Source organism: Schistocerca cancellata, chromosome 6 (genome assembly GCF_023864275.1).
Source record: "Schistocerca cancellata isolate TAMUIC-IGC-003103 chromosome 6, iqSchCanc2.1, whole genome shotgun sequence".
Classification (NCBI taxonomy): domain Eukaryota; kingdom Metazoa; phylum Arthropoda; class Insecta; order Orthoptera; family Acrididae; genus Schistocerca; species Schistocerca cancellata.
The window spans coordinates 250,007,398-250,029,374 of NC_064631.1; the positions used below are offsets into that span (position 1 = coordinate 250,007,398).

A 21,977-nucleotide genomic window follows, 5' to 3' on the forward strand; every position below is an offset into this window, starting at 1 on the left:
AAGACATTTCCAGGGGCAGAGGTGGACTCTGACCACAATCTATTGGTTATGACCTGTAGATTAAAACTGAAGAAACTGCAAAACGGTGGGAATTTAAGGATATGGGACCTGGATAAACTGAAAGAACCAGAGGTCGTACAGAGTTTCAAGGAGAGCATAACGGAACAATTGCAGGAATGGGGGAAAGAAATACAGTAGAAGAGGAATGGGTAGCTTTGAGGGATGAAGTAGTGAAGGCAGCAGAGGATCAAGTAGGTAAAAAGACGAGGGCTAGTAGAAATCCTTGGGTAACAGAAGAAATATTGAATTTAATTGATGAAAGGAGAAAATATAAAAATGCAGTAAATGAAGCAGGCAAAAAGGAATACAAACGTCTCAAAAATGAGATCGACAGGAAGTGCAGAATGGCTAAGCAGGGATGGCTAGAGGACAAATGTAAGGATGTAGAGGCTTATCTCACTAGGGGTAAGATAGATACTGCCTACAGGAAAATTAAAGAGACCTTTGGAGATAAGAGAACCACTTGTATGAACATCAAGAGCTCAGATGGAAACCCAGTTCTAAGCAAAGAAGGGAAAGCAGAAAGGTGGAAGGAGTATATAGAGGGTCTATACAAGGGCAATGCACTTGAGGACAATATTATGGAAATGGAAGAGGATGTAGATGAAGATGAAATGGGAGATACGATACTGCGTGAAGAGTTTGACAGAGCACTGAAAGACCTGAGTCGAAACAAGGCCCCCGGAGTAGACAACATTCCATTGGAACTACTGACGGCCTTGGGAGAGCCAGTCCTGACAAAACTCTACCATCTGGTGAGCAAGATGTATGAGACAGGTGAAATACCCTCAGACTACAAGAAGAATATAATAATTCCAATCCCAAAGAAAGCAGGTGTTGACAGATGTGAAAATTACCGAACAATCAGTTTAATAAGCCACAGCTGCAAAATACTAACACGAATTCTTTACAGACGAATGGAAAAACTAGTAGAAGCCAACCTCGAGGAAGATCAGTTTGGATTCCGTAGAAATACTGGAACACGTGAGGCAATACTGACCTTACGACTTATCTTAGAAGAAAGATTAAGGAAAGGCAAACCTACGTTTCTAGCATTTGTAGACTTAGAGAAAGCTTTTGACAATGTTGACTGGAATACTCTCTTTCAAATTCTAAAGGTGGCAGGGGTAAAATACAGGGAGCGAAAGGCTATTTACAATTTGTACAGAAACCAGATGGCTGTTATAAGAGTCGAGGGACATGAAAGGGAAGCAGTGGTGGGGAAGGGAGTAAGACAGGGTTGTAGCCTCTCCCCGATGTTATTCAATCTGTATATTGAGCAAGCAGTAAAGGAAACAAAAGAAAAATTCGGAGTAGGTATTAAAATCCATGGAGAAGAAATAAAAACTTCGAGGTTTGCCGATGACATTGTAATTCTGTCAGAGACAGCAAAGGACTTGGAAGAGCAGTTGAATGGAATGGATGGTATCTTGAAGGGAGGATATAAGATGAACATCAACAAGAGCAAAGCGAGGATAATGGAATGTAGTGGAATTAAGTCGGGTGATGCTGAGGGAATTAGATTAGGAAATGAGACACTTAAAGTAGTAAAGGAGTTTTGCTATTTGGGGAGCAAAATAACTGATGATGGTCGAAGTAGAGAGGATATAAAATGTAGACTGGCAATGGCAAGGAAAGCGTTTCTGAAGAAGAGAAATTTGTTAACATCGAGTATAGATTTAAGTGTCAGGAAGTCATTTCTGAAAGTATTTGTATGGAGTGTAGCCATGTATGGAAGTGAAACATGGACGGTAAATAGTTTGGACAAGAAGAGAATAGAAGCTTTCGAAATGTGGTGCTACAGAAGAATGCTGAAGATTAGATGGGTAGATCACATAACTAATGAGGAAGTATTGAATAGGATTGGGGAGAAGAGAAGTTTGTGACACAACTTGTCTAGAAGAAGGGATCGGTTGGTAGGACATGTTCTGAGGCATCAAGGGATCACCAATTTAGTATTGGAGGGCAGCGTGGAGGGTAAAAATCGTAGGGGGAGACCAAGAGATGAATAAACTAAGCAGATTCTGAAGGATGTAGGTTGCAGTAGGTACTGGGAGATGAAGAAGCTTGCACAGGATAAGAGTAGCATGGAGAGCTGCATCAAACCAGTCTCAGGACTGAAGACCACAACAACAACAACAGACCACTAAACACCTCAACTATATGGTGAGTTGTTATTTTTACTCCTTAGTTAGTTAGTTATGTAGATCATCTGAATAATTATTTTTATCAAAATGATGTGGAAGAGTCATGTTACAGGATATATATATGGTATTAGTGCTAACATTAATGAACACTGTTTTTTTAGTCCTACTCATGCAAATACATTTAAAAACAAGGTGTATTTTTTTGCAGGCTACCAGCCTGTAAATGTGTCATCAGTTTAATTCGTCTGTTTTCACAATCAGCAATTATATGAAGGGCACAAGTAGCTGAACTTAATTGTCTGAGAAACTCAGTAATATGCTTCCTAGTGTTTAAGTTTTCATCAATATATATGCCCAAAAATTTAGTGTGTTCTACCTGTTAATGTGATATATCGATTGTTGGTATGATTCTGTAGTACACAACTGAATATAACATGTTTCATCGGAATCAGGGGAGAGTACATTTTCAGAGAACCACTTAAGAATTCTTTGAGAAACATAATTAACAATCTTTTCCATTGCTTTCCCTCTAACGGTGTTTATTATAACACTAGTATCGTCTACAAAAAGTACCAGTTCTGCTTGTTAAATGTTAATTACTGTAACAGACAATTTGTCTAATACATGATGTGAAGAAGAAGCAGAAGAAGGAGAAGAAGAATGTTAAGTGGAAGGTCAAGGACATATATGAGGAACAGGAGTGGACACAAAATTGAACCCCGTGGGACTCCCTTTGTGATTTCTCTCCAGTCACTAAAATTTTCTACCCTTCCAGTATCATCTGAATTATTAAGCACAACTTTTTGCTTTCTGTTCATTACCTATGATTCTCACCAGCAATGTGTACAGCATCAGTTCCATTTAAATGAGTTTTTCTAAGAGAGTGACTTGATCTACACAATCCAATGCCTTTGAACAACCACAAAAAAATATCAACTGGTATTATTTTATTAAATATGGCTAGTAATAGTTGACGAGTAAATGTGTAAATAGCATTCTCAGTTGAGCAACCTTTCTGGAATTGAAACTGTTAAGTGCTAAGTACTCTGTTTCTACTCCTGAGTGCAGTGGAACCTCGCACAGCAAGCATAATTCATTCCAGAATCTTACTTGTAGTGCAAAACACTCATTAAGCGAAACAATTTATCCCACATAAATTAATGTAAAGTACGACAATGTGTTCCATACTGAAAAAGTACTAAAATCTGTATATTATTCATGCCATTTATTCAAAGAAAATTATACATACAGTATTTACTTTATTATTCACGATACATAACTAATTCTTTTTTACTTGGAAGCTATCTATAGTAATTTGATTCTACCAATGTTTCAACACTTGGTAAGAATATTACACAACATAACTGTTAAATACATTTGTAGCATGCATAGCCACTCTTTTATCGGGATGACAATTTTCAATGTATGATGAAACCAATTCCCTTGCTTTCAGCATTTCCCTTATTGCGCCAGAAGATTGCTGCTTTGTTGTTAATGCCTCCTCCTCCTCCTCCTCCTCCTGCAACACCATAAGCTCTTTGGTGGTCATTTCTTGGCTGTGATCTTCCACAAGCTCATCAATAGCATTGTTATCCACTTCTAGTTCCATACTCTTGGCCAAAGACACAATTTCGTTAACTATGGAACTCCACAGGTACAGACTCAAATGCCTCAGTCACATTCGACAATGCACTCCAGCCATAGCTTCTTCCAAGCAGAAGTGAGAGTTCTCTTGGTAGCCCCCTCCCATGCCTTTTCGATCATCTTGATGCAGGCAATGTTGAAGTGACATTTCTAAAGCTGTGTAAGAGTGATGTCGGTAGCTTCAGTCAATTCCAAGCAATGCTCAAAGAAATCTTCAGTGCAGAGCTTCTTAAAGTTAGAAATAATCTGGTGGTCCATAGACTGGAGTAACGGAGTGATGTTAGGAGGCAGAAATTGGATCCTGATGAACTGACATTCTTCAAGGAGGCCTGGAGAAGGGGCAGGATCGTTGTCTATAACAGAAAAGAAGTGCAGATTCATCTCAAGCAAACATTTTTTCACCAAAGGACCAAACACTTCACTCATTCAGTCATAAAAAAAGATGATGTGCCACCCAAGCCATGTTGTTGGACCTCAACATCATATTAACTTGCTCTTCTGGACTTTACATTTCTAGAAGGCTCGTGGAGTTTCTGAATGGTAAACAAGCAGCAGTTCAATTTTCAAATCGTCACTTGCACTGGCACAGAATAGCAGTGTGAGATGGTCTTCCATTGGCTTGTGACCGGACAATGCAATCTCCTCTACTATTATAAAGGTATGCTTCAGCAACTTTTTCCAGAATAGACCCGTCTCATCACAAATGAAAAACTGTTGCAGCAGATAACCCTCAGAATCTTTTAGCATCCTGAAGTTGCTGATGATGTTCTCTGCTGCCTTTGTGTCAGACCTGGCTGCTTTGCTGTGCCTCACAATGCTGTGGATGATGATTCTTCTCTTAAGACTTCTCTAACTACTCATGGCTTCCCACTAAACACTTTTTCGACTGCTGATGATCCTGGCGTTGTCTTAATGAGATCAGTGAAAATCATTCTTGCCTTCTCACAAATTATGTTCTCTTTAATAGTAGTCGAGATTGCTTTTCACTTATCCAAATAAGGAGCAACCTTTCGGCATTGTCCATAACACAAAACCATTGTTTAGATACTCTTGTCACTCCATTTGAAGCATCTAGCTCCTTAACCTTGTCCTTTTTCTTGATGATAGTGCAAGTAGTTGATGTAGAACAATTGTATGTGTGTGCTAAATCAGCAACACTCACACCACATTTCTGTTTTTCAATGATTTTACATTTACATTTCATTTCTACGTTCATTTTCTTTCTCTCAAGGTCAGCATCTCTTGGCTTTATCTTCGAGGATATTTCTATGAAAGTTATTAAAACTTGAAAAAAAAAAAAAAAAAAAAAAAGAAAAAAAAAAAAAAAAAAAAGCACTGTGTGAACACAAATTTAGAAAAATGTCGGATCACAAGCTGCACTCAGATGGTAGCAGACAGAGCACTAAACCCAGACTGCAGTATGTACTAAAGACATGTATGTGGTTTCATATACTGCTGCTGACAATGAAAGGTCTTCATATTGTTGAACATTTACCCTGCCCTGCACGAATGGCTGGTGATGTCACACTTAACAGTTGTCACTTGTTACGTGAAACATCGCTCATTAAGCGAGTCCTGTGTTTACAATTTGTTTGGTCGTTATGCAAATAGCGCATTATGGGAGGTGCTCGTTATGTGAGGTTCCACGGTACATCACTTTTTTTGAACATTTTGGAAAAAGATGTCAGCAAGGAAATTGGATGATGATTATTTAAATCATTCTTCTGATATTTCTTATGAAGAGGTTTAACAATTCAGGCATTTTCCAGAAGAAAGGCTCATAGGGCAAAAAGGTTATTTGACATAGGGCAGTTTAAATGCCAACTGAGAATCTACTCAGTTGAGAAGTAGTGACATCGGTCACGGAAACTAACAATGGTCGGGATAGTGGTGTGTGCTGACCACATGCCCCTTCGTCCACACATCTAGTGATGCCTTAGAGCTGAGGATGACACAATGGTTGGCTGCTACCATTTTGCCTTGTTCAGACAGTGTTTTGTTATTTACAGGTTAAATACTTACATTTACTATAGTTGAACAACAACCAGATTCTAATATACAAGTATATTTTCATATGATATGTACTACTATTAAGTAAATCTTTCCATAGTACTAGACATATTAACCTATGTTTTAATGTATAAATAATATTTCTGATAAACATTTATAGGTCCTTTTCCCATTAATCAGTCTCAGTAGATTACAATCAGCAAATATTTCTTTCATCAACTGTTATTTTAACTCTCACAACACATTAAAACATAACAGCAATAATATTTGTAATAATACCTAAAATCAGGGAATCCTCAGAAAGGCATAAAAATGAAATAACAGAAAGTAGCCGGTAAAAAAATACAGCTACACAAATAAAATACCACTGTTTCGTATCGTGTTCCATAAATTATGGTCAACAGTTTCTCTGGTATAGTTTCTCCTCTTCTTTTTCTTCTTCTTGCCTTGCATGGATGTCTATTTTCTAAATAAACTCTGGTTGCTAGTGTTATACATGGATTTCCAATTTGAATAGAGAAAGGTATCAGTTGGGCTACATCCTATACAAAAAGGTTTAGGAACTGTCCAAAGAGTGCCCGAGCATACCCAGAAGCAGAAATAAATTCAGAACACAACCTCTTAGAGGGGAAAATACAAGTGAAGTTTACAAAAGCGAGTAGAGGTAAAGCAAAAGAAAGATTAAACCTTGATACTCAATGAGATAGGTAAGGCTTCAGAGTTGGAAGACACATTCATGGAAAAATGAGAGGGGCTGGAATGACAACTGTGTAAATGACAAATGGATAAAAATGAGGGAAGGGCTCATGAACTCTGCCAAAGAAGTACTAAGAATTAAAATGACCAAAAGTATCAGGAAAGAATGGATAATGGAAAATATGTAGAAAAGATGGAAGAAAGGAGAAAGTGGAAAAATGTGGAAAATGAAGAAGGCAAAAAGAGATCACAGAAATGGAATAATAAATTACGAACAGAAACTGAAGAAGCAATAGAAGGATGGATGAAAGAGAAATGAAAGGAAATAGAAAAAACAGAAAGTGGAGAAGTATGAAATTATGTACAGATTGGCTAGGAAGAGTGGATGATGTATTAACTGAAGAACCACAGCAGGTTTTGAGCAGAAGATACAGAATGTCTGGATAAGATGGATCAACTACCAAATGAAATCGAGCTTGAAGATAAGGAATGTGTGCCAATATATGGAAAGGATTACAGTATCTTGGAAGCAGAAGTAAAATAGGCACTGAAGGAGATGAAGAATCAGAAGCTATGTGCAATTGATAACTTGCAAGTAGAAGCGTTGAAGAGTTTGGGAAACTAATGAGATATACGACAAAGGGAAATGGCTTCATGACTTTATTGCAATGGTAATGATACCAACTGAGAAGAAAAAAAGAAATACCAAAATATGTGAAGAGCACAGAATTATCAGCCTAGAACGAGACTTGCCCGCGAAAGGCAAAGGTCCCGAGTTCGAGTCTTGGTCCGGCACACAGTTTTAATTTGCCAGGAAGTTTCATATCAGTGCACACACTGTTGCAGAGTGAAAATCTCATTCTGGAAACATCCCCCAGGCTGCGGCTAAGCCATGTTTCCGCAATATCCTTTCTTTTAGGAGTGCTAGTTCTGCAAGATTCGCAGGAGAGCTTCTGTAAAGTTTGGAAGGTAGGAGGCGAGGTACTGGCAGAAGTAAAGCTGTGAGGACGGCGCGTGAGTCGTGCTTGGGTAGCTCAGTTGGTAGAGCACTTGCCCGCGAAAGGCAAAGGTCCTGAGTTTGAGTCTCGGTCTGGCACACAGTTTTAATCTGCCAGGAAGTTTCTTATCAGACTAATTTCTCATGCAGCTAAAGTATTGCCGAGAGTGCTGAATAGATTGCTATGTGGTTAGTTGGATAGATGGACTGGAGAGGAACTGTTCAGATTTAGAAGAGGAAAAAGAACAAGAGATGCTATGGGCCTGTTAAGAATCAAGGTGAAAGATATGTTGAGAGATATAGAAAAGTTCATGCTTTTTTATTTTTATTTGGAAAATGCTTCCAACAGAGTACTTTGGAACAGAGTACTTTGGAACCAGCCTAAGGTATATTGTGAAGAGGAAAGAATTAGATTGGTAGGATTGACAATTGGTACGGAACGTATATTGACAACAGAAAGTAAGAATATGGATTGGAAATGAAATGTCTGAAGGAAGCAGCACTGAAAGGGGTGTTAGGCAAGGTTGTTGCCACTTCCCTTTATTGTTCACCTTAGAGCTGGAAGAGATTATTGCGAAAGGCTTGGATAGAAAAAGAAGAGCGTGTATTGGTGGAAAGAGAATAGAATGTATACAGTTTGCTGACGACATGATACTAGTGGCAGAAAGTGAACAAACTGTAAATAAAATGCTAAAAGATCTGAATGATGCTTTTGTCAAATACAGGATGAGAATCAATATTGCAAAAACAAGTATGGTGATTGGCAAAGAAAGGAGACTGGCACATAGTAAGACAGGACAAGTTGTTATTAGCCAAGTAAGAGCATTTAAACATCATGGAAGAACGATGACTGATCACTGATGACTTGAGAGGCTATCAGAAGGTCAAAACACGCATTGGTATAGTGAAGGTTTGGTTTGGTTTGGTTGTTTTACTGATTAAAGGGACCAAACTACAAGGTGGTCAAATCCCTCCTACCTGGAACATGCAAGTCAACAAAACTACACACCAAAGAAGAGCCTAGTGCATGAGAAAAAAAAAAAAAAAAAAAAAAAACAATGTCTACCAAAGGTCAACAAAGCCTAAGAAAAGAACAAGGAAGGGGGAAAGGAAGAAAGGTGGGTGAGGTATCCTTCCAGGGAACAGCCGGGGCCCCCTAAAGCAGACAGCTTGCCAAATACCACAGACACCACAACCAACAACATCCAAAACAGAATAGTAACACGGACAGGGTTAGACAGGAAAACTGAGGAAGAACAACAAGTCATACAGAAAATGCAAAAAGGTAGAAGAAGAGCAAAACAGGGGGGTAGGGCGAGGGGTGGAGTGGACTACCAAACTCAGCAAGCTGCTACTCTTTCGGGGCAGAGGAGGCAACACAGTGTCCAGTCAACCCCTTTGTGGGCTGAGAAGCCTCAGGCGCTATCCCTTATAGAGAATGGATAAACCGTAAAACCTGGTCAGCCGCTAAGGCATTGTCCACTAACATCAGAAGTAGAAAGTCAGGAACATTAAGAATCCACACAGAGTGGCTAGATTAGAGCAGTCCAGCAGAATGGGGAACACCATCAAACGGGCAGTACAGTGACAGTGGGGTAGAGCCTAGTGACGGAGTAGATGACCATGAGTCAGTCAAGTATGGCTGATGTGGAGCCAAAAGAGGATGATGAGGTCCTTGCCTGCATGGAGGGCTTCCACAAAGTCGTGGTCTCCTTTATCACCTGCTTGTTTAGCAGACTCAGAGTATGCCATTCCGTATTCCAAATCCTTAGAACTTGACAGCGTACTACCAATCGAAGGTCCAATACCAGAATACTGATCTAAAGAGACTTTTGGCCAGCCTGTCAGTGAGTTCATTCCCCGAGATCCAAATATGAGCCGGGGTCTGGACAAACATCGCAGAGCATCCACCTTGTTCAAGGAAGAAAAGGGAATCATGGGCAGTCAGGACTAAGGGATGGCAAAGGTAAGAGTTTGTAAACTGCTCAAAGAGTTTCTAGAGATGAAGAAAGACTCAACATTGCAGGAATGGAGTGATGGCTACCAACTCTGCAGTGAAAATAATGCAGCTATCCAGCAAGGAGTGGCTTTAATTACATCTTGCAAGAATGTAACCAAAGCTAGCATGACCAGCAACCATATAGGGATCACTACAGACCACTTCCGAACCGTGAAACGAGCCGAGAATCGAGAAGAATTGGTGGCAATGGGACTTAGGGTGAGCTGAGTCTTTCGAGCCATGTGACAGGTCAAAACAGAGCTGTGGGTGAGGCATGCACCACAGACATATACGGGAGTGGGCATGGAGAATGGATGGTACAGGGGAAAGATGGCATTCAGAAAAAAGAGGAACTGTTTACAGATGGTGATCGTAACCCCAGATCTGGGCTGCCATCACAGAAGGTGGATCTCCATATCTGGAAAGAGTAGACGGTAGTTTGGGTGCTTCAGGGAGCAGATGATGCATAATGTATCAATGACAACTGTTGTCGGCACAGAACCCACAATGGTGGAACCCCTGTCTTCACCCCACAATGGTATATTGGGTCCAGCCTCTGTAACAGGCCGAGCCGTATGTGAGATTCCAGTAATCAAGATGGGACTGGACCAAAGCGGTATAGAGCCATATCAGAGTAGAGCGGTCCGTCCTCCAGTTGGTTTTACTGAGGCATAGAAGGGCAATGAGGTGTGACCAACATGTCTGCTTTAGTTGACGAAAATGGGGAAACCATGTCAACAGGGCATCATATGATAAGAGTCCATCACACTAAGGGACTGGCTATCAAGGTACACATCTGGATGGGGATGGAGTTTACAGTGAGGGAAGAAGTGCATTACACAAGTCTTGGCAGCCAAAAAATGGAAGCCATGAGTGAGAGCCCAATACTGTGCTCGGTTGCTCCCTTCAGTCTGTGTTCAGCAATGCCCATCGCGGCTGAATAAAAATAAATGCAACAATCATAAGTACACAAAGACTGGGACACTGTAGGCCCCGCAGCCACTACCTGATCACTGACAGCCACAAAAAAGAGAGGGACACTCCAAACATAACCCCATTCTCTTGCAGATGAGAGATCTATGGGCGGCACCAACCTGCTTCTGAAAAGTGCGAAATGAAAGTAAGTTCCGGATAAAAAATGGGAGCTGGCCTTGGAGCCCCACTCATGTAAGGTGGCAAGGATGTTGTGGCACCAAGCAGATCAGAGAAGGTGTTGATGATGGGAAAAAGCCATTCAGATAACAGACTACAGGTGGACTAAATTACCTAAGTAGAGTCGCCTCGGTGAAAACCACCCTGGATTGAGCAAAAATGTCCCAGAATTCAAAGATACAATGCAGCCTACAACTCACCACACAGTCAAGTAACTTGCAAAGGACATTGGTTAAACTATTCGGATGATAGCTGTCCATCTGAAGAGGCGTTGCCGTTCTGCCGTTGGCAGAAAATAACTAGGCCTAATAAATTAAAAGAACGTGTACAAGGTATTAGCAATTACATAACATTTTCGCTATTCTCTTCTTGGATCAACAGGAATATTCGATACTAGTCGATGGCTTTAACCAGTAACGGAATGTTCATGGCTTCTGTGACGTCACAGTTTGGTTGTGATGAGCGGCTAATCTGCAAATTAGTCGGAGATGTAGATTAGACTGGAAGGTGTCAGTTTTTTTTGAGCTGTCGAAGTCAGCAAATGTCAAAGTTAACATTTGGTTTTGGTGCCACAGTGATCTGTAGCTTAGCCCATCTGGAAGGGGGGGGAGGGGAGGAAAAAAGATTCCCATGTCACTGGCCACGACCGACGAGTAATATCGAAAGATCCTTTTTATTCCTCTTTTTCAGTATGAAAAGGAGTGGAGAGCATAAAAAAGTTTTTCCATTGATCATGCTCTCCCCCAACCAACTAACCATAAAGCATATGCTATCAAATAATATATAAAACAGGTCTTTTGAAATTTTCACATTAGATTATCTCTCTTGCACTTACCTCAGTAAAATCCTTGTTCCCTTAGCATGAAGCAATATGGACATCAGGTGTTATCTTAGATATATTAGAATTTGAAATGCAAAATTTGAAACTAGTGTAACTGTCTCACAATTGCCAGGAGACACATCGTAAGTGCTACACTCTCTCAGATAGATATAGCTAATGAACTATACCTAATTGGTTCATGCTTCAACAGTCTTCTGCTAGTTTTGTCCAGTGGAGTTTCCAAACATGGTCAGTTAGATAGTGTCGGAAGTTCCATGCGGCTTTTCGCGGATGATGCTGTAGTATACAGAGAAGTTGCAGCATTAGAAAATTGTAGCGAAATGCAGGAAGATCTGCAGCGGATAGGCACTTGGTGCAGGGAGTGGCAACTGACCCTTAACATAGACAAATGTAATGTATTGCGAATACATAGAAAGAAGGATCCTTTATTGTATGATTATATGATAGCGGAACAAACACTGGTAGCAGTTACTTCTGTAAAATATCTGGGAGTATGCGTGCGGAACGATTTGAAGTGGAATGATCATATAAAATTAATTGTTGGTAAGGCGGGTACCAGGTTGAGATTCATTGGGAGAGTCCTTAGAAAATGTAGTCCATCAACAAAGGAGGTGGCTTACAAAACACTCGTTCGACCTATACTTGAGTATTGCTCATCAGTGTGGGATCCGTACCAGATCGGGTTGACGGAGGAGATAGAGAAGATCCAAAGAAGAGCGGCGCGTTTCGTCACAGGGTTATTTGGTAATCGTGATAGCGTTACGGAGATGTTTAACAAACTCAAGTGGCAGACTCTGCAAGAGAGGCGCTCTGCATCGCGGTGTAGCTTGCTCGCCAGGTTTCGAGAGGGTGCGTTTCTGGATGAGGTATCGAATATATTGCTTCCCCCTACTTATACCTCCCGAGGAGATCACGAATGTAAAATTAGAGAGATTAGAGCGCGCACAGAGGCTTTCAGACAGTCGTTCTTCCCGCGAACCATACGCGACTGGAACAGGAAAGGGAGATAATGACAGTGGCACGTAAAGTGCCCTCCGCCACACACCGTTGAGTGGCTTGCGGAGTATAAATGTAGATGTAGATGTAGTGAAGGCTGGTGCTACAGTTCACTGATCAGAGCCAAACTACCATGCATTTTGTGCTAGCATAGAAATTTGCACACCATCACTTTTTATTGGCTACATCTGTAACTGGTTTTATTACCAGAGAGATGCTAGTCATACAAAATAATAGAATCTAGTGAAAATTGACAGCCATCTATATAGTGTTTGATGTGTGTCATGATGTGTTATGCGGATGGTGTCTGGGATGTATTTGTTTGTATGTTTCATTGTAGATGTCCACCATAAGCTCTGTTTATAGTCATTTATTTCTTGTGCATGGTGTATAGGTCCAGTGAGACAGCAGTTCATTGAGGGAAACATTAATTTGAATTGTGTGTATTACACCTCTCATTATTATTATTATTATTATTATTATTATTATTATTCTCTTACTTTTTTGTATACATTGAGCATCCTGTAGACATATTTGTGTCCCTAATCGAAATCCTATGCTTTCTCACTCTGATCCGATATCTTCAAGTCTTTAATATAGTTAAAGGCATTGAAAAGGGAAAAAAATCATGTCCCAAAAAGTAGTATTCCTGTTGAAGTTCCATTAGTTTGCCAAACTTTACTTACTGATGAAGAAAGAGAGTGAGTCAATAAATAAGTTGCAAGATACGGAAGCACATCAGTTCTGTGACTACTACCATGGAATTCAATTTACTTTCCATAATATTTCCACTGGAAATATAAATACATACATTATCCCACTATTTCACAAGACATTGAAATCCTGTAGCTGTTGCATCAAATGAGTGACCTCTTCGGCTACTGTCACGTTGTCTTCAAATTGCTGCCCATCAAGATGCTTTTTAATGGGTGCAAGCAGATGGAAATCACTGTGGGGCTGCAGTTAGGGCTTTACAGTGTATGATCTAAATGGCCTCAGTGAAATGTTTGTAGCGGCCCCTATGTTTTTCTTGTGTGAGGTGGGCATTGTCATCCAGAAGAATCACACCCTCTGTAAAGATTCTATGTAGTTTCCATCAAATGCCCTGTTCCAGTTGCTGCACAGTGCTACAGTAGGCTGCACGATTAACTGTCTCACTACAAGGCTGGAATTTCAGTGAGATAACACAATCACCATAACCCTGTGTGCCAGTGAAACAATAATATGAAAGCTTTTCACATAAATTAATACATTATAGCATTAATGACAACACTCTTACGTTGTTAGCATTTCACCTTTGTAACAGAGATCAGACTGGCTGTCGCAAAAGAATGAAATTAACCTGTGATTGAGGGAGCATAACATTTGGACCCCCACCAAGATCAGTACTGGATCCACTATCATTCTTAACCTATACAGCTGATTCTCTAATGGCTTTAAAGTATCATTCAGAAACTATAATGTTTGCTAATGATACTAGCATACTAATCAAGGTTTCAGTTCAGTGTAACGAGAAACAAATCTAGTGATAGCTGAAAGGTTTAGTTCTACTTTCCCAAAAACTCACATTTTACAACTTCAAAAAAGATGTATTCCCAATATACTGTCACCTGGAACAGCAACCAACACAATCAGTAAAAAGTATTTGCTTGAGTCTGCCTGTTTGGTTACACAGTACCATCGTCAGACCATCCGTTGGCGAGCATTTGCTACACTTGCTTCCCAAATAGGTTGATGATGAAAACGTTTCAGCTGAACTGTGATTTGCATAGTCACAACACTAGATATAAAATTAATTTTTTGCCTTATTGTCGAGGGTTCAGTGTAGAGTTGTGTACCGTAGAGTAAAGATATTCCACAAGCTCCCAACTAACATTGTAAGCAAGTGCTGTCACTAACCCAAAGGTTTGAATGCCACAGTTCTGTTCTAAGCATTATCCTGCTGGAATCAGTATGCCCTTGCTTTCCTCTGACCTTTGTACTGAGTTACCAAATTAGTTATAGAAGGGCATACTCTTTAATGTGGCTTCAGACCGTAGTGTTACTTGGTAATTTTCACATTAACTAGTAGTTGCCACAGGTGAAAGAAGCCACAGATAAAAGTTGCTAGGGCTGACTGGGGATCAAATCCCATACCTTTTGAATTAGTAGTCGGGCATTGGCCCATTTTACAAGGTAAAGCAAAAACATGGGATTCCAACAAATTCAAAAGAAAGTTATTAACCTACTTCATTAGACACTTCTTTGTCACGTTACTATTGTCTAGATTCATAATCATCAGTATTTGCCCAAAGGCAGGTTTTCACACGATAACTTGTCACGCTCATTTTCCTTCTGCCATCCTCTTCAGGTCCTCATAATCTCCACTTCCCTTTATGTCATCTATCATCTCTCACTCTCCTCCCATGAATTAGACCTTCCAAAGCATCTCTTAGCAGACACTCTGGTCTCAGTGAATGTCACAGCCAGTTCTTCTTCCTTTGTCCTCTCACCAGCATTTTTCAACACTGTTTCCTTACTCATTCTTTCCACATCCAGTATTCCTTTTTGGTCTGGACTCATGTTTCCACTCTCTCTTTTGTTTCTGGTTCACCATGTGGTTTGACCTCCCTTTCTAAATTGTTTCCATAATGGTGAGCCATTTGGGAAAGAACTTCCTCTTCTTCTGCCGTCCTTCCCCACTGTAGACAGAGGCACCAGCGTGTATGCTCTGCACATAAAGCGTACTAAGCTCCATACTTCTGGCTGCTCTTCTGCAGTCATCTCTTCAGTCAGGAATGGCTCTCTCTCTGCTCCTACTTTTGCTTCCTCGGCTTTCACTTACCTGGTCGCCTGGCTGAGAGGTAGGGCATGCTTGTCAGCATGGGGTGAAACCCTTTCCCCATTACTTTGTTTGTTTTAGGACAGACGGAGAGACTTTCGCTGATACCAAACTGCTCTTTTTTTGTAGAACATGTCAGAGATAAGTTAGGTGAAGTTGACTCACTAATTAAAGCACAATCTGGTTTCATATTGATTAAAATCTCTTCTGCCAGTTAGTCGGCGTCCCTTTGTGCATGCGAGCGCTTAGGAGACATCCCAGTGAACATCATTTCTCACCAGTCCTTAAATATGACCCAAGGTGTTATCTTTGACAGGGACCTCCTCCCTCAATCGGACAAGGAACTCGTACTAATATGGAATGGTATGGCATTTATTTCGTCTGGAAAGTCCAGAGAGGACATTAGGATAATCGTGTTGATACTGGTGCTTTCATCGTGGCTTTTGAGAGGAATACCCTTCCAGAAAAGTTGGAGTTATGGTCTTCACATTGTAATGGTAAACCATAACTCCAACTTTTCTGGAAGGGTATTCCTCTCAAAAGCCACGATGAAAGCACCAGTATCAACACGATTATCCTAATGTCCTCTCTGGACTTTCCAGACGAAATAAATGCCATACCATTCCATATTAGTACGAGTTCCTTGTCCGATTGAGGGAGGAGGTCCCTTTCAAAGATAACACCTTGGGTCGTATTTAAGGACTGGTGAGAAATGATGTTCACTGGGATGTCTCCTAAGCGCTCGCATGCACAAAGGGACGCCGACTAACTGGCAGAAGAGATTTTAGTCAATATGAAACCAGATTGTGCTTTAATTAGTGAGTCAACTTCACCTAACTTATCTCTGACATGTTCTACAAAAAAAGAGCAGTTTGGTATCAGCGAAAGTCTCTCCGTCTGTCCTAAAACAAACAAAGTAATGGGGAAAGGGTTTCACCCCATGCTGACAAGCATGCCCTACCTCTCAGGCAGGCGACCAGGTAAGTGAAAGCCGAGGAAGCAAAAGTAGGAGCAGAGAGAGAGCCATTCCTGACTGAAGAGATGACTGCAGAAGAGCAGCCAGAAGTATGGAGCTTAGTACGCTTTATGTGCAGAGCATACACGCTGGTGCCTCTGTCTACAGTGGGGAAGGACGGCAGAAGAAGAGGAAGTTCTTTCCCAAATGGCTCACCATTATGGAAACAATTTAGAAAGGGAGGTCAAACCACATGGTGAACCAGAAACAAAAGAGAGAGTGGAAACATGAGTCCAGACCAAAAAGGAATACTGGATGTGGAAAGAATGAGTAAGGAAACAGTGTTGAAAAATGCTGGTGAGAGGACAAAGGAAGAAGAACTGGCTGTGACATTCACTGAGACCAGAGTGTCTGCTAAGAGATGCTTTGGAAGGTCTAATTCATGGGAGGAGAGTGAGAGATGATAGATGACATAAAGGGAAGTGGAGATTATGAGGACCTGAAGAGGATGGCAGAAGGAAAATGAGCGTGACAAGTTATCGTGTGAAAACCTGCCTTTGGGCAAATACTGATGATTATGAATCTAGACAATAGTAACGTGACAAAGAAGTGTCTAATGAAGCAGGTTAATAACTTTCTTTTGAATTTGTTGGAATCCCATGTTTTTGCTTTACCTTGTAAAATGGGCCAATGCATGACTACTAATTCAAAAGGTATGGGATTTGATCCCCAGTCAGCCCTAGCAACTTTTATCTGTGGCTTCTTTCACCTGTGGCAACTACTGGTTAATGTGAAAATTACCAAGTAACACTACGGTCTGAAGCCACATTAAAGAGTATGCCCTTCTATAACTAATTTGGTAACTCAGTACAAAGGTCAGAGGAAAGCAAGGGCATACTGATTCCAGCAGGATAATGCTTAGAACAGAACTGTGGCATTCAAACCTTTGGGTTAGTGACAGCACTTGCTTACAATGTTAGTTGGGAGCTTGTGGAATATCTTTACTCTACGGTACACAACTCTACACTGAACCCTCGACAATAAGGCAAAAAATTAATTTTATATCTAGTGTTGTGACTATGCAAATCACAGTTCAGCTGAAACGTTTTCATCATCAACCTATTTGGGAAGCAAGTGTAGCAAATGCTCGCCAACGGATGGTCTGACGATGGTACTGTGTAACCAAACAGGCAGACTCAAGCAAATACTTTTTACTGATTGTGTTGGTTGCTGTTCCAGGTGACAGTATATTGGGAATACATCTTTTTTGAAGTTGTAAAATGTGAGTTTTTGGGAAAGTAGAACTAAACCTTTCAGCTATCACTAGATTTGTTTCTCGTTACACTGAACTGAAACCTTGATTAGTATGCTAGTATCATTAGCAAACATTATAGTTTCTGAATGATACTTTAAAGCCATTAGAGAATCAGCTGTATAGGTTAAGAATGATAGTGGATCCAGTACTGATCTTGGTGGGGGTCCAAATGTTATGCTCCCTCAATCACAGGTTAATTTCATTCTTTTGCGACAGCCAGTCTGATCTCTGTTACAAAGGTGAAATGCTAACAACGTAAGAGTGTTGTCATTAATGCTATAATGTATTAATTTATGTGAAAAGCTTTCATATTATTGTTTCACTGGCACACAGGGTTATGGTGATTGTGTTATCTCACTGAAATTCCAGCCTTGTAGTGAGACAGTTAATCGTGCAGCCTACTGTAGCACTGTGCAGCAACTGGAACAGGGCATTTGATGGAAACTACATAGAATCTTTACAGAGGGTGTGATTCTTCTGGATGACAATGCCCACCTCACACAAGAAAAACATAGGGGCCGCTACAAACATTTCACTGAGGCCATTTAGATCATACACTGTAAAGCCCTAACTGCAGCCCCACAGTGATTTCCATCTGCTTGCACCCATTAAAAAGCATCTTGATGGGCAGCAATTTGAAGACAACGTGACAGTAGCCGAAGAGGTCACTCATTTGATGCAACAGCTACAGGATTTCAATGTCTTGTGAAATAGTGGGATAATGTATGTATTTATATTTCCAGTGGAAATATTATGGAAAGTAAATTGAACTCCATGGTAGTAGTCACAGAACTGATGTGCTTCCGTATCTTGCAACTTATTTATTGACTCACTCTCTTTCTTCATCAGTAAGTAAAGTTTGGCAAACTAATGGAACTTCAACAGGAATACTACTTTTTGGGACATGATTTTTTTCCCTTTTCAATGCCTTTAACTATATTAAAGACTTGAAGATATCGGATCAGAGTGAGAAAGCATAGGATTTCGATTAGGGACACAAATATGTCTACAGGATGCTCAATGTATACAAAAAAGTAAGAGAATAATAATAATAATAATAATAATAATAATAATGAGAGGTGTAATACACACAATTCAAATTAATGTTTCCCTCAATGAACTGCTGTCTCACTGGACCTATACACCATGCACAAGAAATAAATGACTATAAACAGAGCTTATGGTGGACATCTACAATGAAACATACAAACAAATACATCCCAGACACCATCCGCATAACACATCATGACACACATCAAACACTATATAGATGGCTGTCAATTTTCACTAGATTATATTATTTTGTATGACTAGCATCTCTCTGGTAATAAAACCAGTTACAGATGTAGCCAATAAAAAGTGATGGTGTGCAAATTTCTATGCTAGCACAAAATGCATGGTAGTTTGGCTCTGATCAGTGAACTGTAGCACTAGCCTTCACTGACCATGTTTGGAAACTCCACTGGACAAAACTAGCAGAAGACTGTTGAAGCATGAACCAATTAGGTATAGTTCATTAGCTATATCTATCTGAGAGAGTGTAGCACTTACGATGTGTCTCCTGGCAATTGTGAGACAGTTACACTAGTTTCAAATTTTGCATTTCAAATTCTAATATATCTAAGATAACACCTGATGTCCATATTGCTTCATGCTAAGGGAACAAGGATTTTACTGAGGTAAGTGCAAGAGAGATAATCTAATGTGAAAATTTCAAAAGACCTGTTTTATATATTATTTGATAGCATATGCTTTATGGTTAGTTGGTTGGGGGAGAGCATGATCAAGGGAAAAACTTTTTTATGCTCTCCACTCCTTTTCATACTGAAAAAGAGGAATAAAAAGGATCTTTCGATATTACTCGTCGGTCGTGGCCAGTGACATGGGAATCTTTTTTCCTCCCCTCCCCCCCCTTCCAGATGGGCTAAGCTACAGATCACTGTGGCACCAAAACCAAATGTTAACTTTGACATTTGCTGACTTCGACAGCTCAAAAAAAACTGACACCTTCCAGTCTAATCTACATCTCCGACTAATTTGCAGATTAGCCGCTCATCACAACCAAACTGTGACGTCACAGAAGCCATGAACATTCCGTTACTGGTTAAAGCCATCGACTAGTATCGAATATTCCTGTTGATCCAAGAAGAGAATAGCGAAAATGTTATGTAATTGCTAATACCTTGTACACGTTCTTTTAATTTATTAGGCCTAGTTATTTTCTGCCAACGGCAATTGTGCTATCGCTAATCTTCCCGGCGCACAATGTTTATTACTGTCGCATGAGTGACGTCAAGTTATGGGCGCCATATTGGATTTAGAAGTCGCCTGTGTCCATTTTGATGACATCACAGGTCAAATACGAGACGCGGTACCGAACGCTTCGCTATAAAATCCATTTAACCTAACACATCGGGAAAGACAGTGTTGCCGCAAGAGAGACCCTGCAGAACAGACAAATGTTAAACATAGAACCATATCATCTTGTTTGAATAGTAATGTATTATTATTGTACTATAATAGTACAACTATAAAAGTATAATTCTCTTAGTACACACATGTAATTCTTGCATTGTTTACTTTGCTGGTATGTTTTCTGTGCAAAAACAAAATTGCTCACATAATTACTGATGGGCTGTTGGCTTCACATTCATTATAAAACACATTAGTTTTAATCCGATGCGTTGTTTACAACTCACGCGTTAATTCTTTAAATGGTAAAAACACCCTGTTTGCATCATTCTGGTACATGCAAAAGGCGACACTCCAGCATTCTGGGTACACTGTATATGTTTCTAGAAAAACAAAATCTATAACAAACTTCATACATTGCGCACGTCGGTACTGCAATAACCTAGCTTCGATGGATTAGTGCACGTGGCAAAACGTATGTAAACGTTTAGAACATTTCCTACCTGCGTTCCGACCGGCATAAAGACTGGTGTTTCAACGTCATAGTGTGGTAAGCTCATTATACTTGTCCGTGCCTTTGACTTGTCACATTTTGCAAGTATGTTGAAAGACAGCGCCGGCTTGCTTGTGCCACATGTTGACATTTTGCCAGTATGGAATGCCGGGAATACACAGCAACAAAGATGGCAGCTTCAGAAGAAGAGCATGTAATACACACAGCCAAACTCTCGACGGATGACAAGCTTGTTTGGGTTCCTCTTTCGCTGACTCTAGTTGAATATCCACAAGGCAAGTAACTTCGTTTCGAGATATATATTAATACATTTCTTTAACACTATCTCTGTTAACAAACGTTACAGAAGAATATTAACTGTTGTGAAGACATCTGCCTCGTGTACCAAATAAGTTTGTTGATGCAGTGATTATTGTCATATTAAACATATTTTTGCATATGCAAATGATAGTATTTTCCCTACATCGGAAATTCATTGTAAAATAGATGACTTAATTCGGGTTACTGATGTCCATGAACTGGAGTGCTGTTGTGGGTCAACAGTATTGTAAGGCACTTGGGGCTCTGCCTAACCATAAATTATATTATACATAGCATTTGGTGACATTCAGTTACAGTCCATGCGTGTTTAAGGATCTGACACAGTGTGGAGATTTACACTGTGTTGCCAGTAGCCCTGTAAGAACTGGATGGAATGTCTGTACAAGACTTAATTCTCAGTTAAGAGATTTTACACTGAGTTTCACATAGGCTCCAAATTATATGTTAGCTTAAAAGACTGAAAAAAAAAAACAGTATGGGAAATTTCTAATCTGAGAACTACAATTTCATTTACTTACCCACAAATTTAAAATAGTGTTATTAGTCAAGAATACCACTAAAAGTAATCTTCTTCTTTTTTGATATAGCTATGTTAATAACAAGTATTGACTGGACACATTCCACTTTGTTGTGTTCTTCAATAACCTGCAGGTAACTTTACCCTTTTGTAACATCATTCAGCTTTCCAGATATTTTTCCTCCCCCTCTGTGCCCTGTACCTTTCCTTTGATAACCCTTTATTGCACACATTTTTTTTTTTGCAGTATTATGTCTTAACTGAGATGTTTGCCTCATTGTTATCGTGAGCAACAGTTTTCTTTCCTCTCGTATTCCCATAGGTAATAACCAATGTGAATTCCACAATATTGGGATCTGGATCAAGTTAAAACTTGCAGAAATAAACAGCGTTTTATTCTTTACATTCATTGCCATGTCCAAGTTTTGGATGTGACTGATTTGTTTAGCTGTTGTGCTGAGTTATCTTTCCAGATTTATTCTTCTCTGATTTCTTTTACATTCTTCCATTGGATTTATTGATCTTAATACTGAATTATGCAAACTGATTAAGGGCAGTTTTTGAAAGTAGGTTTCTTATG

At 39.9% G+C, this 21,977-nt stretch overlaps 2 protein-coding genes across 2 annotated transcripts in view; one reads left to right on the forward strand and one right to left on the reverse strand.

Annotated features, from left to right (window-relative positions):
- Positions 1-20,710, reverse strand: part of LOC126191584 (queuine tRNA-ribosyltransferase catalytic subunit) — a 63,459-nt gene extending 42,749 nt beyond the window's left edge. Inside the window, exon 1 of the mRNA XM_049932520.1 lies at positions 20,549-20,710. Within this exon, the coding sequence (XP_049788477.1) occupies positions 20,549-20,689 (141 nt within the window). The 5' untranslated portion in view covers positions 20,690-20,710. The remainder of the gene's footprint in view (positions 1-20,548) is intronic.
- Positions 20,711-20,723: 13 nt separating this feature from the next.
- Positions 20,724-21,977, forward strand: part of LOC126191585 (dolichyldiphosphatase 1-like) — a 61,190-nt gene continuing 59,936 nt past the window's right edge. Inside the window, exon 1 of the mRNA XM_049932521.1 lies at positions 20,724-20,834. Within this exon, the coding sequence (XP_049788478.1) occupies positions 20,729-20,834 (106 nt within the window). The 5' untranslated portion in view covers positions 20,724-20,728. The remainder of the gene's footprint in view (positions 20,835-21,977) is intronic.